Source organism: Heliconius melpomene, chromosome 16, assembly GCF_056956725.1.
Source record: "Heliconius melpomene rosina isolate 202511_hmr_F chromosome 16, ASM5695672v1, whole genome shotgun sequence".
In the NCBI taxonomy this organism is placed as follows: domain Eukaryota; kingdom Metazoa; phylum Arthropoda; class Insecta; order Lepidoptera; family Nymphalidae; genus Heliconius; species Heliconius melpomene.
Window position 1 is genome coordinate 6,732,519 of NC_140404.1, and position 24,258 is coordinate 6,756,776.

General features: G+C 31.7%; 2 protein-coding genes across 3 annotated transcripts in view; both read left to right on the top strand.

The window, feature by feature from the left end:
* Sema2a (Semaphorin 2a) overlaps nt 1–24,258 on the top strand; it is a 301,672-nt gene that overhangs the window by 45,059 nt on the left and 232,355 nt on the right. The gene's annotated exons all lie outside the window — the stretch shown is intronic.
* LOC146530846 (spermatogenesis-associated protein 17-like) lies at nt 15,699–17,197 on the top strand. The gene is made up of 2 exons (XM_085199509.1): nt 15,699–15,995; nt 16,409–17,197. Exons 1-2 carry the CDS (start codon nt 15,699–15,701, stop codon nt 17,195–17,197), a joined length of 1,086 nt encoding a protein of 361 aa, XP_085055635.1.

Consider the following 24,258-nt stretch of genomic DNA (forward strand, 5'->3'; position numbering starts at 1 on the left):
CATCTCTCTATTGAAAACTGAAAATAATTTCATAAATAGTTCAAGCGGGCGTAGCCGCGTACGGGTCCACTAGTCTAGTTATATAACTGTTATTTATTTTCTACATTAAATAAAAGTTGTCTGCATAGATGTTGTAAAGCGCAAGAAAAGTTTAGAAGGCTTCTTTTTTTCTATTATGTATTCTTTAAAAATACAATTTTTAAAATTTTACGTAGCCTTACTAAAATTATTTACTAACTCAGAACTTCTTTTCAAATCCTATAACAAAAATTACACATTTCACGTTAAAACAAAGCTTAGCGAACCATTAAATGAATAAAAACAATACCATTTAAAACAAACCGATCATACTTTCCATTAAGTCAATCGAGAATGTAAATCCACGCAATCAATAATAATGAGGGTTAATAAAAATCGTAATTGGATATTGGGTCCCGACAACAATCGGATTAACCCGCCCGCCCAAACGAATATTCCTAGAATCCAATGATATAATGTTGCCATCTTAATTTACAATACAATTAAAATTCCGCAACTGATTAAAATATATATATTTTTATATGCCTTTTTGTTTTTATCAATTTTAAATTAAAAAAAAATAATAAATCCGCTTCACGCTCTATCCCGCATACAGCAGGGAGGCAGAGGGACGATAGTGTTAAGACACCTCGTTTTCCATTTTCCGCCGAATTCTGTAGGCAGTGGCGAAACTAAACGGTGCCTCGACACCAGAGCGAAGAAATGAAAAAAATATATATATTTCATTTCCTCTAGAGGGAATCGAACCCACAACCAGTCGTGTAGCCTAGCCTCAATTTTTACTTTACAGGTTCAATATAATTTTGCTTGTAAAATGTAATAAAAGTACAAATATAAATGTTATAACGTTATTATTTCGTTAGATGTTTCTTATTTCTTGTAAAACTGTTCACGTCACTACACTAACAGGAGAAAAAAGATATTGCTAATAGAAGCACATTGCTCGTTCATCAGAGCAATTCCTGCGGTTCAGCGGAGGAGCTATATTGCCAGTGGCTTTTTTTTCCTTTTAGCACTAAGAGAACAATACATTCGTTACAGGAACGTATTTGTTTTAAATTCTCAACGATTTAGTTTGTTTAATGTTTTGAAATCAACTTTTGTTCGATTCCCACTTGGAAGAATAAATAATATTTTTTTATTGCACATATATTCACAAACACGGCGTTCAACTCCGAAATTAAACACGCAATTTCTCGGAAATTCCACCTACCCTGCTATAGCAGCTAAAAAAATAATTTGAGTTAAGGGTAACTCGTTGAAAAACAAAGCTATTTTAATATGCTACTCCGCGAAGCTATTATAAGTGCCTACAGAAGTTTGTAGCTGAGAACAAAAGACTATTTTACCAGTTTTTACTTCAGCTTTTAACAAAATTATGTACTTTATATTTTACTTACTGCACTTTTATTTAGCAAGTAATTTGAGCTATTAACACTTTTTTTTCAAAACAGAACATCTAGGTTAAAAGGTTTATAGTGTGAATGAAATATGGTAGGTATGCGTAGTAGAGAATAATAATTCATAATATCTTCTAAATAGTTTAAATGATTTAAAATAGATATTATGAACAAAATTAACTCATATATAATATATTTTAATTTACATTATACACTGTATACTATTTATAAAACTGGTGTTAAGATACTCCGTTCTCCATTTTACGGAGAAATCTGGAAGAATTACATGTTGAGTGGTAGAACTAACTGCCGCGCTTTGCCTCGACACCAGAGCGAAGAAATGAAAATATTTCAGTTCCTCGAATGGGAATTGTACCCACGACCTGTCACGTTCATAGCCACATGCTTCTGCCCCCCACCACTGGCCTCTATTATATTATAACCATATTCTACTAGAAAATTGAAATATTATTTTATTAAGCGAAATTTCGCTTAAAACGGAAAAGCTAAACACTATCGACAAACTATATAGCAACATACTGTTGAACTCGATACCGATGGACACAACAATGCTATGGAAGAAAGATTGATGGAAGTATCCGTAACGAGATCTGAGACTGGTACCGATCGGTCCGTTACGTTGCACTACGCTACGTAACGGCTAATAGCTTTGCTATGCATTTTTATTGCAGTACGAGAAATACTATTGTTAACTTAAATTGCTTTGGTACTTTGGTATAGTAGGGTAGGTAGAGGGAATCTAATGTTGAGACATTTAAAATCTAATATTAAGACATTCAGTTGGAAATGGAAATTTACATTTTAAATTAATATTTACACAATTCATAATTACTAAGCCTTGTCACAATTTGTATCTCTGCGCCACGACTGGCCTTTAGTGTCAATATTTAGCTTTTGTTGACATATATTATATTATAAGCGGAAACTTAACGCTTACAATTAGCTTAGATAAACCCGTAGATTTCAGTATATACTTTATTTTTAAGCGAAATTAGTTGGCTCTAAAACAGCTGTTTTTTTTATTAGATAATATAATACAATGTTATTGCTTAATATTGCCAATTTCAGAGTTCGAACCCGTAACCATAGTTGAGTTCACACTCACACTGTACTACTGTACTGCGAGTGCCACTCGATACGATAATATTTATGTTAATTAGTTTATAATAAATGATTAATTAACTCAAACACAGATCGCTTGCGGCGGTTGGTTTTATATCACGTAATTAAAAGCTAGTAGTAAATAAATTTTATTCGTGTTTAATATTAAATAATAAATGTTTGCTTGTCCGTATTTTCACTGTATTTGCTTCGATTTTATATATCTAATATTAGATACCAATTTGGACAAATTATTTTCTCGAGTGGCAATAATGAATTAATTTGTAGATCGAGCTTTGATATTTGACAGTTATGATTTTTTTAGAAAATGTATTGAATTGAAAATTTGTGAGAATATTTTGATGAAAATTGGAGAAATTGATGAAGGATCGCCAGATTTTTTGCAAGAATGTAACGTTTCTATGTTTTTTTTTACTTTAACGAGCCTAAAAAACGTAATTTTGTTTTGTTTTGACTAATTTTTCTCCTTTAATTTTGTTTGTTATCTTAAATAGTAAAATAATAAAAAATCTAAAAGCTCTTAAAATTAAATTAAAAATTTATATATATATATATTTTATTATAAATTTAAATTTTAGCTAATATGTTTTAAATTATTATTATTATTTATTAGTTAGATACAAATTTTACCTACAAATCCTTATCCTATTAAGATATGAACCCTCGCATATACAGTTTGCAATCAAGTTTAATAATAATTAACTAAGGTGTTTTGGAAATAGGCTTTTGCTAAGCAAAGCTCAACAATTGAGCCCTCTCCAGTGACACCGTGTCCAATTAAACTGGAAATACTAAGTCAATTTGAATACAAATAATTTACAGGTACAAGTAGTTGTTTTGAAAACAATCTTATTGACGTTGTTAATTAATTATAATTTGATTTGAAAGCGAGATAGATATGTTTATTAAATGGAGAGTTTTATTAAGATTTATATGTTTTTTATAGGGTTCCGTACCTTAAAAGAGTAAAAAGCGGAACCTTTATAGGATCACTTTGTTGTGTTGTTCATGAAATCGCGTAGAAGTATTAAACAAAAATTAATATCTAATATTCAAATCTACGGTCCCTTGGAGTACAAAAAATGAAACTTCTAAATCAATGCAATCAAAAGATACGATCATTTATGCGTATGTTCGCTGCATTTGTATGAAATTCGCCGTGCAATCAAAATCTATGGGGTACCCACCACGAACCTACAGTTATGTAATTTAGCACGAAATGAGAACCTACAATACTAATAAGGGAAAGTAAAAAAATATTATAGTAAAAATCATTAAAAAATGTAGTTCTATTCAAAATGAGTGCATACGCCTGCAAAATTAAGTTGTCATCTATATTCGCATAATCAAACCTATAGGATATTTCCCGTGGACTTGCAATTACAAAATTTGGCAAGAAATACGAACTTGTAGAACAAATAAAGAGAAATTTTCGAAAAAAAAAATTATGTATTTATTACGAATAAAAACGATCACAGACTTAAATTACGTTCAAGTTTGTCGACTTTTATAAGTTGCAAAAATTGTAAAAGTTAAGATTGAACCCGTTACCCTCGCACTTACACTAACAATTACTGTCTCATCTCTCTACTCTGTACTACGGTTTCATGGACTATTATAACAAAAAACATGATATTTTTTACTTTAATTATCCAGAAGATTATTAGTAGTCCAGCAAAAACATCCTTTACCCTACCATATATATAACCTAAGTGGTCGCTTGTCCAAGTTCTGTATACTCTGTTGCATAAACGCTTGAGAGGTTGCGACGAGACGGCTCGGACCATGCGCGAATGCTGGCCCATTAAATATATAACTTTTACAGCATTTTAAACTTTATTTTCATAACGTTAGAGACTGACGACCGGTATGACGCAGTAAGATCCTACTCACATAGGACAAAGCGAATTTCACTGAAACCCCCTTTGCGTCTCGTTGTACCAGCAAAATTGGCGTGAATAGAATGCCGCTAGATTTTGTATGAGTCCCAAACGTTAAGTACTCATACATTCCCATAAACGACCACCAAAACCTTTTAAGGATTGATTTTAGTATACATAGATTCAAATTGCCTAAACCAAGTCTGGCTCGGAAGTCTTAAAGTGGAGAACCCCTAAAAAACGACGCACACTCGCAAAAGCTCCTTAACCATATGTCAGCATGTCGTAATTCACCGAAAATAAGTGCTACAGCCGCTTTATCTCGTTTTCCCTTTCGTAACGGCTATATGTATTCTACAATGGGCCACTGTGTAAAACAATGCAGGCGAAATCTCCTTTTAATTACACTGGCTGGGATGCAAAAAATATCTGTTAACTAAGTCTTTTGATAAGCCCTCAGTGCTGGTGTGTTTTAGATACGTAAATACTGTTCGTTTGTAATTTTTTTTCTTATTGTTTTGGGGTTTTAAATTAAATCACGTTAATAATAATTAATTGTATATTAAAATTGAGTAAATGCTACAGGTTGTGAGTTCGATTCTCACTCGAGGAAAATTAAATATTTAATGTTTTCTTTTCTTCGCTTCTTGACTTTCCTTGATTCCTTGACACCAGTGAAGGCAAAGTGTGTTCATGTAATTCGGCGGAAAGTAGAGAGCGGAGTGTCTTCACACTAAGTTTTATCGGCCTACTCTGCTATTTGTGGAATACAGCGTAAAATTATATCATTTGAAATTTCGAAATTAAACTGTTTTAATTTCGGTAGAATGCACACATAAAGAGAGGTCTTTTTTGGCGTAACGTAGTATCCCGCACCAGGCATCAGGGTAGGAAGACGGAACCTAGTGTTGTAACACTCCGTTATGATAATATTAAGCATGAGAAATCTTTTTTCAGGCTATATTATAGTCACAATGCTTGCACCTAATATAATTACTGCCGTTCCAAGCTTGCCTAGTCCGAATAGTCCGTAATTTAATCACGTGTCCGCAACACTGAAGTTATTTTGACCACTGGCTCGAGTTGCTTTAACCAACAACAGTGATTTATATCTTAAAATTTGCTTTTACCTTACATATATAGTATATTTTCTTACTTAAATAATACATTGAAAATATAAGGATAATATATGTATGTAATTTTTTAAATTACATATTTTTGGAATCAGTGCTAATTTGAATATTTTTTATAACATTTTTGCAAAAAAACAAATAAAAAAAGGCATTGTTTTACCAGCAACATAATTATCTAATTTTTTTGTAGTAATATTTAAATTTAACAAAAATTGCAAATATTTTTTTTATAATTATTAATACTTAACTGTCACTACTGTGACATCACTTTAAATCCATTCTCAATTTTATAATGAAATACAACTCAAATGCTAAAAACGCGTAAACATAATAAAAAAAAAGACTTATTGTATAATTAAACAGCTATAACAAAGACAAATTGGCATGAAAGCCCTACAGAACTACGGCAAAATCAATTAAATTCATTGTAGAAATAACAAGTGAATGTAAAACAGAAGTAGCTATTTAGCAACGGAGGTACCGTTGCTAACTAGCAACAGAACGAGAAGCCAAAGAAATCTGCGGTGAGTCTTTGAACATCGGTCTGGCTTGAAAAAGAGACGCCCCCCATTATCCTACGCTGATCTCATTAAATTTGCAATCTGCTTTTACCCTTTAAGAGTTCCATAAAACTCTGGCTTTATCAATAAACCTCGTTTGTTCTCGTATATTTTTCTTTGTTGTAGATATATTTATATTATATATTTATATAATATGTGTATATTTTAAGTCTAACAGCGTGTAATTAATGTAGTATAATGTTTCAAGGATGGCCCTGAGTGGCGAAGTGGAAGAGTATCTGACTTTGTACGTAATTGGTGTGAGTTTGATCCCCAAAGGGGATGAATTATTACTAACGGTATTTTTAAATTATAATCATTCTCCTGAGTGAGAATCGAACCCACAAGTACCACGTTTACACAATAAATAAAAGTTAAAAATAAAGGCGCACTACACTCGCATCTCTAAAATTGACAGAAAGTAGAAATTTTAATTTTTCCTTTCTGAGTCTGTCGTAGAGCAGGTGCACAAGCGTGCGACAAACACAATGATTGTGAGATTCTATTCCCATTCGTGAGATTGAAATAGTGTTGCTTTTTTATTTCTTCGTTCTGGTAACAAGGCAAAGCGTGGCGTTGAGTTCCTCCACTCTACCGTATGCTATACCTCAAAAATTCGGCGAGAAGTGGGGAACGGAAGTGTTTTAATGGAGAAGAGAATATCTTAACACTAGGTTTCAATGTTCCTTCCTCCTATGTAAGGGTTCAGAGCGAAACTAAAACAATATGTTAATAAATAACAGTATAAAATAAATTATACTATTAAATCAAACATAAAAAAAAACCTATCAAATCCGTAAAAATCAATCAACCATTCCATTTCAATTAATCTGAAATAAAAAAAACAACGACGCTACGTACGTCCTATTATTGTTTTACCTATTTTTCATATTTTCCAAGCAACAAAAAACACAATAATTGAACTGAAATCATCAGCACCAGCTCTCCAAGTACTGAATTGGATGTGAGGCACCGTTTAGAATACGAGCTGTGGACAGTGCATTCAGACGGCCCTTATCTTGTAATGGTCAGTAGATTTTTAAAGCCCTCCCTCGGCATGCTCATTAAATTTCCATCATAAAGCCGGTATTCATCATATGCCCCCTAGTCTAACTAAAGAGCGTTAAGTTTAACTGTCGATACTGTGTAGGGATTTGTTCGTCTGTCGCGTTTAGGGCTTTTTGAATTGTATGGTAATTGTTAAGTTAGGTGACAGTAAAATGTCTAATTTTATTACAGTGCTGCGTTGAGTTATGCAAAAAAATAGGCAATGCCTCCAGAATTCGACGTATAGTGGGGAACAAAAGGGTCTTAATGGGAACGGATTGTTTTAACACTAGGTTCCCTCTGCCAACCTATAAAGAAAAAAGGTAACGAATTTTTTTTAGAACAGTAGTAAATAAAAAAGAAATATATTATATCTATAGCATTATTATGTTACTAACATATATTGTTATTACATATCTATTATTATCTATTATCTTTTCATAGTTGTTTTTATTGCTATACATGTATGTAATTATCAAGAGTAAAAATGGGAACGATACAAAAAAAATGCGCTAAGAAACTTTTACTTAAACTACGCGCTATTCATATAATGCTCTCTCCTATGAGATATTGGAAATATTTCCATTTACGAATCCAACGATGTTCAAAGAGAGCCAAAGCAAAATAAGCATTTCATTTCATAGAAGAAAGAATGCGTTAACTTTTCTGTTCAGCATTTCATAGTGAAGCGTAGTGTAGTGACTTAAGGTTTAATCTTCAAATATATTTTTTTTTGATTAGGTTTTTTTAAAATTCTTGAATTTCCTAGATTTTAAAAACGGTAAAAATCTAGACGGCCGAAAATTCCGTCCTTTCATTCACGCTTACTTATACACTTCTATTTTTACTTTCCCCAATATTTTTTACAAAACGAGTACAAAGTTGAACTCCTTTGGCTTATTCCGGAAGTTCAATTCAATTCAATGGAATAAAATTATTATAATAGTATGTAACTATTCATTATTTAGTACAATAGCTAAATAGATTTTTTTAAAACAAGGGAAATTATAAAATAAACTTAACAAATAAAATATTTTCATTTCTTTATTCTAGTGTCGAAGAATAGCGCGGCGTTAAGTTTCGCCACTCTATACGTAATGATTTCAGAATTTGGAGGAAAATGGGGAACTGAGTCTCTCAACAGTAGGTTCCCTCGGCCTACCCTACTGTGTACGGAATACACCGTAAAGCTAAAAAAATATAATTAATACAAATGATATAAATGCCAGACCATCTTTTAGCTCAAAATACCCCCAGTTTAAGCCTCGTTCTCTGATTGGTCCACTCCACGGTCATTGAATATAAAAATATGAGAAAGGTTGAGTATTTACGTGTATTACAGTCAAGTGCCTTCAAAAACATCTTCAAAGAGTCTATCAATTAAATGAGCCACGAAAATTCCTTTGATTCCATTTCGTCTTCATGAACAATTTTGTTATTTTTTTTTTCTATGGAATATAGAATGGTATCTTTACCTTTCTTTTTCTTCGAATTCAATTAGGTGCGTTTATTTTATGTCGGTAATAGTTATTGAATAGGCTAGTGAATGAAGTGTTCATTAATTATTTATATTTTCATTTACTCATTGAATGAATAAATGAATAAAATAAAAAAATATATAATAAAATATTTATTTAACAAAATGCTTAGGATTTGTATCCGCACTTCTTGGAAGCAGTCTAAACACTTTCTCCGCTAAGTCATACGTTCTTATCAAGCTAATATAGAAATTCTTAGGTGCTGATATTGTTTATATAACTTTTTATAATTTTAATGTAAGACTAAATATTTTACGAATGGTAAACATATTTTTCCGTCATTTTGATCGTAAAATCTCTTGAAAGAGATTTAAAATATTTACTTAAAACTTATAAGGAAGATATTTATTACACACCCGAAGTGGAATTTCATCATTTAGCTCATAACATTACTGTACAAAATGCTGGTAGTGAAGGCAAGCGTCTTCAGCAGAATTTTCACTAGAAGCTGTTATAACTGAATACCTTGCATCACAAACTTTATCGAGAAGCATATTGCGAAACTTTTCATTTTTCTTTAACCCAGTTAAGACGTAAAGGTAGTGCTAGACGATAAGAACTTCTGAATGCGGGGGAAGTTCAGATTTTTCCGCGAAGTTCAGGGTGGGATGTGTAATTATAGGGTGAGAATATATTTACTTGGCATTTAATTTGTGACTGCCAATGTCTTTTGTATGTTTAACTTTGAGTATATTAAATATATATATATTTATAAAATTTCTTTATTCTACTTTAACATGTAAAATCTGTAGTTTATTGTGTTATTTCAGAGAATTTAAATAATTTCTGGAGGCATTGTGTATTGAGTTTCAGACAATACCATGCTTTGCTTCGTTACCAAAGCGAAGAAATTAAAAATAAATGTTTCATTCTTTGAGTGAGAATCGAACCTACATATCGCGTCATACACTGTCGCCTCTACACTACAACTGGCATCTAGCTTCAACATAATACTTCAAAATTTAATCATCTCAAAATCTAATTTTTCGTAGAATCTTCTATAAATAATATAGATATGATTTAATAACTTAAAAGTAAACACACTTTAATAATATACTTACGTTTATACCTCTCCAGAATATTATCGTAAATACTGTCATATCTACAACGAACATCGCAGTCCGTGCCATAAAATTCTATCTGTTGCATATAAAATTATGACATTTTTATGCTTCTCCATCTCCCAGTTAGGTCTGGCACCTCGTAAAGTACTAGAGTAAATTCAATTTAGTATAGCTTTTATTACATAAGTCTGCATAAGTGTAGATGCAGCTTGCTTCTTGCAGCACGACGTGGGCGTATTGAATTATTGCGGTTAACAGGCTTATCGTCTGCTCCTGGGTTCGTAGACGAAATTTGCGATACCAAATTGATATTTTAGTATCGTCATATATTTACTGTGCTAGTAATATAATTATTTTACGAGTGTATTGCATTAACCATTGAAATTGTCTAAATGATGATGATGAAGCCAGTTGTAGTGTTGGTGCAAAGTGTGATTATAAAGGCGACTGGTTATGGGTTCGATTCCCACTTGAGGAAGTTAAATAATTAATATTTCCATTTTATTCGCTGCTAAGTGACGTAACTCAACACGCAATGCCTCCAGAATTAGGCGGAAAATGGGGAACTGAGTGTCTTAGCACTAGGTTCCATCTGCCTATCCTGATGTATGCGGGATACATCAGGATAGGCATGGAGTAAATAAAAAAATATTTTACTCCGAACGAACGTAGTATCTACGATTAAGCTAAACTAAGTAAATAATTAAAAAGCATAGAATATTCTAAAGTAACGAATTAGAAAGACAATTTCAAGAGAAGTTTTTAAAAAATACCCTAAATAGTGTATAACTACCATATAAAATACCGTTCGTGTATCGTCAATGCAATATTCACAGGTTTCTATTAACAGCGACGGGGATTGTGAAGTATGCACTAATTGTGTTCTTCCACACCGCTTGCTACGCGTATTTGCGATACGCGTTGGAAAATCGTTTCTAGTATCGTAATAGAAAATCCAGCAATAATAGATATAAATTTTAAATAAAATTTTCAAATATATAAAAAATATTATAAAATTGTGGCGGCAATATTTTTTTTTTAGGAAAAAGAAAGATTTTTGTGATAGTTTTGTCAATTAACAATACTATTCTTTATTATTTAACTTGTTTAGTAATATAAACTTTTGAATAATTTAATTATTTCAAAACTGTGTGGCCTTGCTATGTCAAAAAATATAATATAATCTTTATTTTTAGCAAAATGAGATTGTAAAATACCTTTGAAAGCTATGAAAATTTGCCAAAAAAGGAAAAAAAGGAAAGTTTTGATCTTCACCAAGACATTTCGCAATACGGCTCTCGTTCGCAAACTTCAGAGGTGACCGGGTCAAAGGAGGTAAGAATAAAGGAGTTTTCTTTGGCCCTCATCACTTTCAAGATATATCGCATGAGTTACGATACAAAAAGTGAAATTGTTTTAAAGATACCGCCAGGTGACGGGCCGTGACAGTTTTTATATTGAAGTTTTACGCTTTAGGTATGCTTTAGATAAAGTTTTGTGTACTTAGGATGTTATGTTAGCGTTTTTACTAAAATACTAATTTTAACCGACTTCTGTAAAAAGAGGATGTTATCAGTTCGTTTGATTTTTTTGTTTGTTAATAAGTTAGAGAAGCAGAGAATCGGAATAGTATTATCATATGATTTTCGTTTCCTCAAAATATATATTACTTTTTAAAATAGAAAGATATTGTTTAGAATATTTATATTTAGTATGTTTTTAATTTTGGGATATACATACATAGACATGTATGTTATATTAATTTTTTATATGTGAGTTAACAAAATATACAGCTTCAATCCATCGAGTTGACCATTCCATAATATAAATAAAACTTCATCACATGTGAAATAGAAATGGCAAACCATTTGTTTTAGTTTGAAATTTTAAATTGATTCGTTGAAAATTGTTAAAATTGAATCTGTTTTGGAATATACGAGATTTTGTATTCTAAATAGGAATAGTTATTTCCAACACATGCATCGACTTCAATTATTTTTTTAACAATAACACCGTAGAAAAGTAAGTAAAAGTAATAAACTTTCAACATTGCAACACTTTTTGAAACGTTTTAAAACTTGAACGAAATGGAACTTGGACCCGTATATCTCAAATATCGTCCACGCGCTTCTCAACTAATTTGTAATAACATTTTGATTATGTTAACTAAATCAATTATTACTATTAAAATTACTAAGCTAGCTACCACTTAAGAACACATTTAAACAAGTTTCAAGTTTCAAATTTAATATTATTAAAACTACGAAACGATAATCCACTTCTAGATTCTCAAATTTAACTTGTAGTTAAAGATATTAACGAAAATTACTTAAACCCCGCAATGCAGCTCTTACAGAGGCGTGTACTGTAATTAGCGAAGCACTTTAGTGCTTCATATAGCTCGGAATTGTGCACAATATCTAAGTGTTATTTTATTATTAGTGAATACTACACCTTTCTCTCCATTGCGGAGTAAAAGGAGAAACGTTGCACTTTAGCAAGAAAGCTTAGTAGGAAGACCGCTGAATAAAATTTAATACGAGTGTTTACGAAACAATTAGTTGAGCGGGCGGCAAGCACGAATGTTTGTTAAGTACTTGAACTAGTTTTCGATATTATTTTTCGTTCGAAATTGTATAAGTTAAATATTTGCTAGAGTAAAGTTATGTCTTTGTTTTAGAATTCAGTATAGTTGTTCATTGATATTGATATAAATATTTCAATTTATTCTTTTTGTTTATGGATTTTAAGTTGGGGTGTTTAATGTAGGTACTGGATTTTGAGGTCATTCGTGGCGTAGTGGAATTCAAGGACGGCTAGAAATATTATGACACAGTACTCGTACCTATACATATTTTCTAATTTTATTATTATTTGGCGGATTATATCCAGAATTCGACGAAAAGTGGGGAACAGAGTGTCTTAACATTAGGTTCCCTCAGCCTACCCTGCTGGGTGCGGGATACAGCGTGAAGCTGATTTTTTTTTATTATAATGCATGTAAAACATGTTTTGCTTTATTAAAATTGTGATATTTTTCTGCTCTTTTAACGATTTTCCACGAATTAACTTAAAAAATTGTGTTTTGCCTTAAAGATTTTGTTTTTATTCTTTTCTACAAATACGTACTTCATCTATATTTGTTATATACAGATACATTACGTGACTTACAGAGAAATCAAATGCAAATTTAAATTCATCAAATCACCAACAAAGCAGTTAAACATAATCATTACAGAATCCAACCAAAAACAATTACATTCATAATATTAAAAATCCATTCCAATAAATTGTACAATAAATTGCACAATAAATTGTACAATAAATTAATTGTAATAACGCAACACGACTTAACACATACGTCACATTGTTATTTACCAAAGGCACGTTCCAATTTGGGGGACAAATTACAAAGCGATGGAAATTTGTTGTAATCAGCGCTCGAATGGTATTTAATCAAAGAGAATCAATGATTGTGCTGACGATCGGTGCTGGAACTGATTGTTGGCGCTGGTGTGTCGTATGGTGTCTTTTAGTGTCTGTTGTATGGCTGGTGTTAAATTGTTGATGATAGCTTTTTTGAATGAAATATGCTTTATTTTCATTATATAAAAGTAGTATAAAAAGATATTATAACTTTTTTGACTAATTAAGATAGATAAAATATCAAAAGTAATCTTTTTTATAATTAAAGTTTTAAACTTAAAAGTAATTTGTTTCTTTATTAAAAAAAAACAACTTAAAGTTGTATTTAACCACGCCAACAGAGACGTAGGTGAAAGCTAGAATCTCTATTACAAAGGCAAAAAACTCAACATATTCATTCAAATCATTAAAAAAGTTTACAACAATATATTTTAATACTAGAAATTAGAGATTGAAAAGAATCTACGTGGCCTTTTCATATTTCAGCAACAAAGAAAACTATTATTTTTATACAAAATAATGGATGTAAAACCTAAACAAGGGCCAGGCAGTGAAATGCGATATCATGAACCAGTTCCCGTTTGTTACACTGTTGTTACCACTCTGGCTTTCAGAAGTTAATCTATTATGCTATAGAAACTAAATACAGTACTTTAATTTTTCAATTGTTCTCAGCATATATTTGATTATTAAAACTACTAGGTGCTTTTTTGTATGGGTTGAATGTTGATTAATATTTTTTTTCTTAACCACTTTTTACTTACTATGAAATGATTTTTTTATAGTTGTAATTTTAAAAGAATTCTTTATTATAATTTGAACTAATAATTACATTAAATAAGAAAAAAGTTGCTGATATATATGAACCTAATTATTTATATAAATAATTTCAAATATGCCATTTCATCTTAGTTATGCTTAGGAAAGTAATTTCTTTCTAAATATCAACTTTATAAAATAAGCAGCTTCGTTATATAAAATAATCCGTTGTGTGGGAACGAAGTGTCGTAACACTAGGTTCCCTTTACTTAACCTGCTGTGTGCGGGATACAGGGTGAAGCTGAAAAAAAATAAAAGATCTGTTACATATATATATCTTTTCCAATAAATTCAATCACCGAATATTTATTCTATCAGAAAAATAAATTACATCGTAGACTCTCAAACACTTTAACTGTAAATTAAAAACGAGTTTCGCGAATCTTTTCAACGAATAAATTTTTCATTAAAAATATATAATGTGGAGGCTGCATTGCGGTCATAGATAATTTATTTTTCTGTTAAATAATTTAGGATTTTTATATTTTATATTATTATGAATTTTTTATGTATTTTTAAATAATAATATAAAACTGCAATAATATTAGCTTACTCCAATGAGAATGAAGAAAGTATAAAACATAATAATGGAACAAATTTATTTCTAGTTTCTCTCCTAATCGTATTCAAACCTACCTTTTAATTATATACAAATCTCTTCTATTTAGTTATTTAAACCAGACTAAAAAGTAATAAAATTTATCTGGCGATATTTGAACTAGTGACCATGTTCCTAAGTTACACCGACTGTGCAACAATGGCAATAGAAGACGAATGGATAGGAAAATATATTTTGATAACATAATCCCACTTGCAACAAGGAAATGTACAAAAAATTCAATGTTTCCGGCTTACTGTCATTCTTTATCCCCTTTTGTAAAGCTCTCTGAAGCACCTTTCCTTATCCGAATTTACCTTCTTAATTGCAATCCACCACTAAACATTGTATCGTTTAAAAACTCACCCTTGTTATTCCGTTTTCCTGAAACGCCCAGATGCTATTAATAATTAATTGTTTATTTACATCGTTTTCCTCTCCACTTCCCAAAAGAGTTGCTTCAGAAATGAATAATAATTCTATTTCAATATAATTAAAATCCATAAGTAGAACGTGATATTGTTAAGAAATATTCCTTTCGTAAATATTTACATTGGAGTGTGTACCACATTGTATAAGATGTCTTCGGAATTAATTTGTAACCTCACAAATGTTGAGATACAAGTATTCAAATTTAACGCAACGTTATATTTTCTGTATACATACATATGGAAATTACCGGTAAATTTTCACGAAAAATAAATAAACAGCCATACACCTTGCCATTTTGATCGTTGAATTATTCATGGCGTTTCACACGAACACCTGGGCGGATGAGCGAGTACGAATAGAACTAGTAGGTATCATACCTTGGGGGAGAAAAGAAAATGGGTAAGCCACATTGATTTAGGGGCCAAATAAAAAATAACTGTGTTCGCTAACTGCGCAGAGACAAATAAATGAAACGTTTACGACTCTGAATGGAAATGTTGAAATGTCTTATTTGAATTCTGGCTGACTGTAACTTTTTTTTTTTTTTTTCAATAAATGTGACATTATGTCAACTTTAAATTGACATTAAAACAATAACATATTTCCTAAACATAATAAAATGGCAACCGTATACAATTTTCTGCAAGTTCCCAGCAAATTCTATGATGAGCTTCAGGTTAGGACTGATCTTGCAGAAAGGAGGCGACGTCAACGGTTTCTGGCTGTTCTAGTATTACAGCGTATGGCACGAGGATACTTAATTAGGAAACATATAACTTGGCTATCAAATAATGCTATTACAATACAATGCGCATTTAGAGTACACAGAGCTCGTAAGGCGTACCGAGCGGCTTTGAGACAAGCGGTTATGAACAAAGATGCTAAGCATTACAATCGGGCCGCGACAATTATACAGGTTTGTTTAGTAGTTCATGTATTATATATAAGAATTAATCTTAAAAATATGAATATATAGAAAAATATTTAGTTTTTCAAAATTTGTAATGTAAATGATGTATGTCGGTAGTAAGAATTTAGAAAGATAAGAATTTAGACAAGGTTAATAAGAACCTGTGGTATATAACAATGTAGTCTGCGTTCAGCACATACCTTCACCGTACTCTCTGAGGATCACTTTAGGACCCCTGGAATTGCGTACGTTTTTAACAGACCCCTACTTTATATTATCCCTTCAGTAATATTCAATAACACGTAGTTATATTAGTCTTTCTTGTACGTAAATAATTAGTTTTTGTACAGAAGAACCAAACTAAAAAGAATAATATTTGAAATTGCTCAATTCACTGCTTTAAAATTATAATGTTTTAGGCTCTTTGGCGAGGATATTATTCCCGACGAAAACGATTCTGTTACCAGTCATATCGGAGATGGTTGTCTATAGTAAAACAGCGCGGAGAAAGGAGAGCTCTTGAAGCTGCAGAGTTCGGTATTAAGAGTCGAGCTGATATCTTAAATATCTTAGAAGAAGAAGCACGTCAGTGGCTAGCTTTCGTAGTGTTCAAATTGCATCATCTGCTTAGAACATACGTCTGTGCTGGCGTTTATTCCGAATCGGCCAGTTCCGAACTATCGGAATTTGAAATACTACTTAAGTCTATTCAATATACAGAATATATGAAAAGGCTTAAGAGAAAATATAACGAATTTATAAGAAAATATCGACCAAGATTTTCAAATAAACGGCTATTTCCAATAATAGGTGATGGGGCTGATTATTGGTATCTTTCATTACCGGAAATGTATGAACTGACAGCTCCAACCAAGACAACGGAAAATACTCGTCACCTAGCAAAGCATCACGGGCCTCTACACACCAAGCCGTTTCTATGGAAGAAGGTGCGACCTTCGTACTTAGATGAAGGGAGAGGACCGTTTATATTAACAAAAAAATCTTCACATGTCGGCTCCCCAACTCCACCAGGTACCCCCTTTAGTAGTGTTGTGCGCACAGAGCACAAGCAGCACACAGATCACCGTTTTCATCTCTACGTCAAACACTACAAACCACAACCAGATCTCTTCGACTATGTCGACTACCAGATCAATCTACTGTTAACCAGGAAACGTTCCGTTGAAAACATAGACAAAGATATGTAAGTTATTTTTTAAATTCTCTGTGCTCGTTAATTTTGCATTGATGCCACAATACTCGTAGTCTGTTTGGAGTACTTGGTAGAAGCCATGTTGAGTTTTTCTTTTCTTATTTCGGAAATCCGTAATCAGGCTGAGTTTGGAAGGGTCGCCCGGATGTTGCGAGCCGCGAGCCTTTTGTTGTTACGCTTTTGTTGTTCTGAATTTTACACTTGTAATTTATTTGAGGAAACGCCTCGGTGAGAAAGAAATTACATTAAACTCTCCAAGGCAAATGTGTTTTGTAAATTAACATCTCGCCTATGTAGGTTTTATGGCTGAATTCCCTTTTATTATTCCAAATTTATTTGCGTGTCGACTGGAATTTTTTTTACAGCATTTAATCACTTCAGTGAATTTGTACGCCAATAAGGAAAATACTTAGAAGTAATTGAGAGATTTTTTTTTTACTTTTTTTAATTTGTATTCCGAATAATAATTGAATTTTATTTGAAAATAAATGTAGGAATATGTAGGTAATGCATAAAATAGTAATATTTTTAAAATTTCACATATTTTAAAGTTTATTTCATTTCTTATTTGTGATGAATTAATTATTAATTTAAATGTTTTGGCAAATACAATTAAAATTATCTTTGGAGAAATATAACAAAAACAACAAAATATAAAGGAAATACGTAAGCTTTATTAAATAACTTTATTTACAGCTGTACAAATAAGCTGTCGCAACAAGCACCTCTAAATAATATGTTTAACACCGCACATCTTAGAACTCATTTGTCTAACAATGCCTGTTTGACTCGGCAAATTTATTAGGGTCAGAATAATTCAGCTTGCGGGTTCCTGAACCGGTTCCTTATTGCATCGTCTTAGGGGGGTAGTCATTTGTAAGATGTATAATGACTGACCCATTTTGCATATGTACTAGATCGATTTATGAAATATGAAGATAACTAGCGACCCGCCCGCGGCTTCGCCTGCGTAAACTACGTTATTATTAATTTCTGTCTCCATGAGTACCTACATCCTATAAGTGACGTCCATGCAAAATTTGAGATTCCTAGCATTTGTAGTAACGAAATTTCATACAAACTTTCAACCCCAAAAACAACCCCTTAGAAGTCGAATATTGCAAATTCCCGTCTTAGCGAGCACCTACGTCCTATAAGTAACTCCTATGCAAAATTTGAGATTCCTAGCACTTGTAGTTTCTGAGATTTCGTGATGAGTGAGTGACCTTTCGATTTTATATATATAGATATAGATAACAATGACGTCAGACGTGGCGAGTGATTCAGCGGAAAGTGGAGAGCGGAGTGTTCACACTAGGTTCCATCTGTATTTACATATATTTCGAAGGTCCTCATAAACTACCCAATTTAGGCTTACTACGTCTATAGTTCCACGAATATGTGCGTCAACTGAAAGTGTCAGGCTCGGAGAGGGTGTTTGGCACATGAATAATGTATGGAGTAAATTTGCAAGTGTTTCAATTTACACCCGACGCCACTCCGCGCTCGTTCATACGCACCCGAGAGCTGTTGAAGTGCAAAAAGAAAACAAGTAGAGGCTCGAACGGGGACAAGAGACGGTCGAATTAGCACGTAGTTAGTTACGCGTGTTTCTATTTTTGTTGTGTTGTTCTTGTGTTATCTTTTGTTGACAGGGTATTTTGTGGATAATGTAAATTTTTTGTGTGATGTGTGTAGATTTTTAGGATTCCGTAATTTTTTTAATTTGGTGAAACCGGAACCCTTATAGGATCACTTTGTTTTCCGTCTGTCAAGACCATTTGTCTGCAGAATGCGTGGAGTTTAAATATTCAAGTCTATGGTTACTTGGATTCGTAATTCTATAACCATAAAATTTAGCACGAAGTGAATACTTTAGATATAAATCAAGAAAAAACGGAAAGTTATTTTTTTTTAAGTATTTTATAGACAAAAATCATTACAAATATATATTTGTAGTTCATTTCATACAAAATAAGTGCATGTGTCGGCAAATTTATGTAAATCACCTTTTATGAATTATTATTTTCTTCGATTTACTATCTTGAATTTTGTACAGAATCTTTAGTGGGCGAGACCGACTCGCACTTAACCGCCCTTTTGATTTTAATGAATATGTTTTTACGATTTTTGATGATATTTTTTTTTATTATTATAAAAATCCTTAACACAAAAAAGAAATTTCATTATTTGCAAATATACTCGTATATAATATATTCAATAGATATTTATTACAGTTATATAATTTAGCTACTACCTACACAAAAATCACTATCGCTAGTTACTCTCTTATTAAAGCTCTCTTTTACTACAACAATGTATGAAAACGTATTGAAAGGTGGCGAAGCCAATTGCGGGCACCTCGGGGGAGCCGTCTTTCAGCGTGCGAACGCGATGAAAACTACTTACGAGTGTTTAATTTCATTTCTTTGGCTGTTTGCTCGAATGCCAAGTTAGTTATAAAGTTATTATATAATACAATTCTATGATATGTAGGTGAATGTGTGTGAAGTTCATCATTTTAACCTTTAATTGATAACATTTTTTAATTCAAAAACAATGCACCTTACGTTTTGGATCTACGCGGTCTCTGTGACCGACTATTGTATACATACGAGTGTATATAGTAGCTGCACACTGTATGCCGCTTGTTAAGACACCTTTCGTTCCCCGTTTTCTGCCGAATTCTGGAGTCATTGTATTGATTGTTGAGTGGCGGAACTCAACGCCGTGCTTTCTTCCTCCTCCTCAATTAAATTAGCATAGTTATAATTATTTATTTTTAAATTGCTATTTACACACAAATAACAATTTGCACATAGTGAGAGTCGGGATTCAAATCTGTGCTTCTTCAACCTTAACTTGACAAGAAAATGTTGTATCAAGCATAAAAGAATTTCAATGTGAAGTTCGATAAGGCGGTTGGACGGTTTCCAAGACGCTCGAGCTTGAGTCCCGCTACGTTAAAAATGTTTTATCTATAAATAAATATATGTAATTTGTTTGTATATGTCGTATATAAATAACATGCTATCCATTATATTTAAAAAAATGTTTTCAGTTCCGTAATATATAATTTTAAATTATTTATTTAAATTTATATTTTCACTTTTTCGCTCTGGTTTCGAGGTTAAAGGCGGCTTTGAGTTTCGCCTTTAGAATTTGGCGGAAAATGTCCAATGGAGTGTTTTAGCACTACGTAACCTCTGTCTACCTTACTGTGTGCGGGATACAGCGTGAAACTCATTTTTTATAATTTATAATAACATACAATTTTCAACATAATTAACAGACAAAAAGAATGGATAAAAACTCTCCACTCTTCCATTTTGAATAATTATAACTGGGTGACTATTTAAACAGAATACCAAATGAGTATCGAGGCAATTAGTATTTCTTTATGACTTGTTAAGAACGAAATAATTACGGCTACCTTGAAATAAGAGCTTTTTGTATTATAATGCATTTCTCAGTACAAATGAAAGTACTTGTACAATTTTTATGAAAGACTATCTATCTAGGTGTTTTCTTTTTTTCTTCTTATATATTTTGAATTTAAGCTAAATTTATTTTAAAGAAGAAAGGTGTACTAAGGAATATGTTAAGTATAACTTAAACTTACTACTAGTAATGCATTTTGCAGACTCGAACTTAGGCGGAAAATGAACGCCGCCCTTGTTACTTCGACACTAGAGCGAAGAAATGAAAATATAAAATTTTGATAAATTTAATGGCAAAATTATATTATAGCAAAAAAATTGAACATATCAAGTAGAGCACTTAATAAAAGACATTTCTTTGATATATACATGTATTGTAGTACCGTATACCAAAAGAAATGCTAACATTCCTCCAATTTCTTCGCGAAGCTCCGAGCAGAAGTTCCACATCGATCGGCATTGGTTCCGTGATCTGTATGAAAAATGCGGACCGCAAGTAATTAGTGGTCGTGGGCGGTGGTGGTGGGAGATTATATCAGTTAGGAAATATTGCTGGTAGTCTTCGAAATGTAAAGCTCTTAAGTTCGGTATAGCAAATAGTGTGGATTTTATCAAAATATTGCTTTCTGATATAGATTGTTAGTTTTTTTAAAGGCTTGAGTACTAATATATTATAATAAGTTAGCTTATAAGCCAGTCATAGCGCAGGAGACAAAGAGTCATTAAAAGCGACAGGTCGTGGATTCGAGTCCCACTCGAGGATATTTATATTTGCTATTTATTTCACAAGATAGTTGTCATGAATTGCACCTATATAAAAATGTTAATGTGATTTTTTCTATATATAATTCTTTTCTAAGCTAAAATATCTTGTTATAATTTTGCAATACGCCGTGTATAGGATTTATGGGTTTACATAATTCTGTGCATATATGTACCAGCTAAATACCTAAACGCTACCACCGAAAATTAAATACAAATAAACCTAAACCACAAATAGATTACAATATTAGAGTCAAACGTTCATCATTCCTGAATGATTCTATGTAAACATTTCAAAATCAAATCCATCCGAAAGCTTTTTAATTGAAATCTGTAACTGCATGTGAAATAACAATTTTGATGAACACTCCGGAACTAACGCTGTTCTAGCGCCGTAAAACGATTTTCAATTTAGTGAATTTTTTTTAGTTTAGTAGAAATGATCTATCGGACGCCACGGTGCGTGAACTACTGTATTTGGTACGAGTTAAGCTTATCTCTGAAAATCGGTAGACTTGTGTGCCTTTATATTTCCAAAAGAGGTGTTTTGCTGTGAAATTAATATAAAAATATCAATAACCATCTATATAGGTTATTACTATATGGCTAGTTAAGTATGATATCCGTGTAAGGACGGAAAATGGAAAACTATTCTCGTATTTCATTAGAATGTTTTTACCTATTAATAAACAAATACAAATTAGATTTTATTTTTGTATAAAGATCTATACGCTCTCGGTTTGTCCGATAAATTTGTGTCATAATATTTAAAAAAATACAATAAAATAAATAGTTAAATATAATAACTAATATTTTCATATAAAAAATAATATTTTCGTTTCTTCGCCCTGGCGTCTTATACGCAATGCCTCGAGAATTCGATCGAAAGTGGGGAGCGGAGTGTCTTAACACAAGACTCCCTCTGCCTACCCTGCTACATTTGGATTATAATGTAAAGCTGAAAAAAAAAATTCAAACAATATTAGGATTTCTCGCAAAAAAAAATGTTTTACAAAGCAAAATAGATGGATTCAGATTAAATTTAAAATAGTTCCCATGCGACCGCAGCGACTAACTGTGACAGGCTTCGCTGTTGACGTTTAATTTGCGGCCGCGATCATCTTGACTTATAACACAGTGGAAGCAATAAGTTTTTCCATATTTTGCAGTTTTATATTAATTTGACTTACTTAGAACGTATTTTTGAATACAATTTTGTATAGTTTTTGTTTTATTTGAAGAATATTTTCAGTCTAATATTATATTTTACTTAATTATATTTTTTTTGCTAACCAACCTCCGGCTAGAACAATTCAACTCTACTATACACAAGTGAAAATATTTTTAAATATCAACATTTTTGCAAGTTTCAATGGAATTCACGATCACTACATATTTAGTTTTTGATAATTTCCCATTAGCTTTTGATATATTCCCATAGACGAAGTATAGCATCATTACAAAATTGATTATTAAATTTAAAATTTTTTTTAAATTTTCTTTTTTGTTTTGTGTTGTTTCTACGCTTAGGAGTTTATTTTCGGTCTATTATAGCAAGATGTATCTACCTGTAAGTGTTTGTTACATTTAGTCTTAGTTCCATGTACTATGTATCTTTTTTGTATGTATTGATGTAAACAAATGTTGGTGGATCAATAAATAAATAAATAAATAAATAAAAATTTGATCCCATAATGCCATAGGTGTCATTATGTGATGGTCTAGGTTTTATTAAATAAAACATAGATTCCTCTTTTTTTCATTATAGGCGTGGCCCAAAAATTAAATATATTTTTTTCTATCTTATACTGAAAATAGAGCTGCAACTGTGAAAAATTTTATGAAATTTTCACCAAATTTCTGTCCCTTATCACTCGCGGTCTGTCTAATTAATTAAATATCTCGAAACGTATCTCAAAAACTAATTTTCTTAAAAAGTTTAGTAAAAAAAAATGTATTCAAAATGTTACATTTCTATTTTATAAGATAACTACAGCACAGCCAAAAAAAAAAATTAATAACCAAATTACATTCTAGACGAGCCCGTAGCGTAGCACGTAGCTCTTTAAAGTCGATCTTATTCCAAGAGACCTTTACCAAGAAACTTCAATTCTTTCATACAATGAAATAATTCTCAAGAAATAAGAAATAGCACACCTAATACACGAATACAGATGCCGAGCTTTTTTCACAATGCAGTGTGTTTCACAAGAGGCACGAAAGCCCTACATAAGCCACCCGTTAGTTGTATAGGCTTCGTTAAAAAACAATTCCGTAGCTACTAGCAGAATAGAAACAACGGCGCGTTGCATTCGAGAACGTGTGAAACGTGAAAACAAACTAGTGTTGTCGCCAGTATAGAAATGGGAATTTTTTACCTGCCTGCTTTTACTAGAGTTTAGAGCTTCCCTCTCTTTCACGCTCAGGTGCAGTTTAAAGCACGCCGTTATAGTGATTTAGGATTCAATATGTTGCTAGTATTGTTGGGTGTGGGGAATTTTGAGATTAAAATTGGTGTCTATGTAATTTTAGAAAATATTTTTCGATGGAACATTTAAATATAGATTTTGTACTCGTATTATAATACAAAACTATTTTGAAAGTAATAAACACAAACAAGTAACTGTAATATTTATTAATTTTTGTAAATTATTTTCTTTTTATTTTCATCTCTCGGATTTTTTAGGTAGATGGAGAGTTTCAACACTGTGCTTTTCACGTTTCAAGTATTTTCATAATTAATTTACATTTAGCGTTAATTTTATCTGAATATCATTAACATTTTTGCACAATTTTATAAAATAAAATAACCTCAGGGTTAACGTAAGTAAAGGTTATATATATATAATTTGGT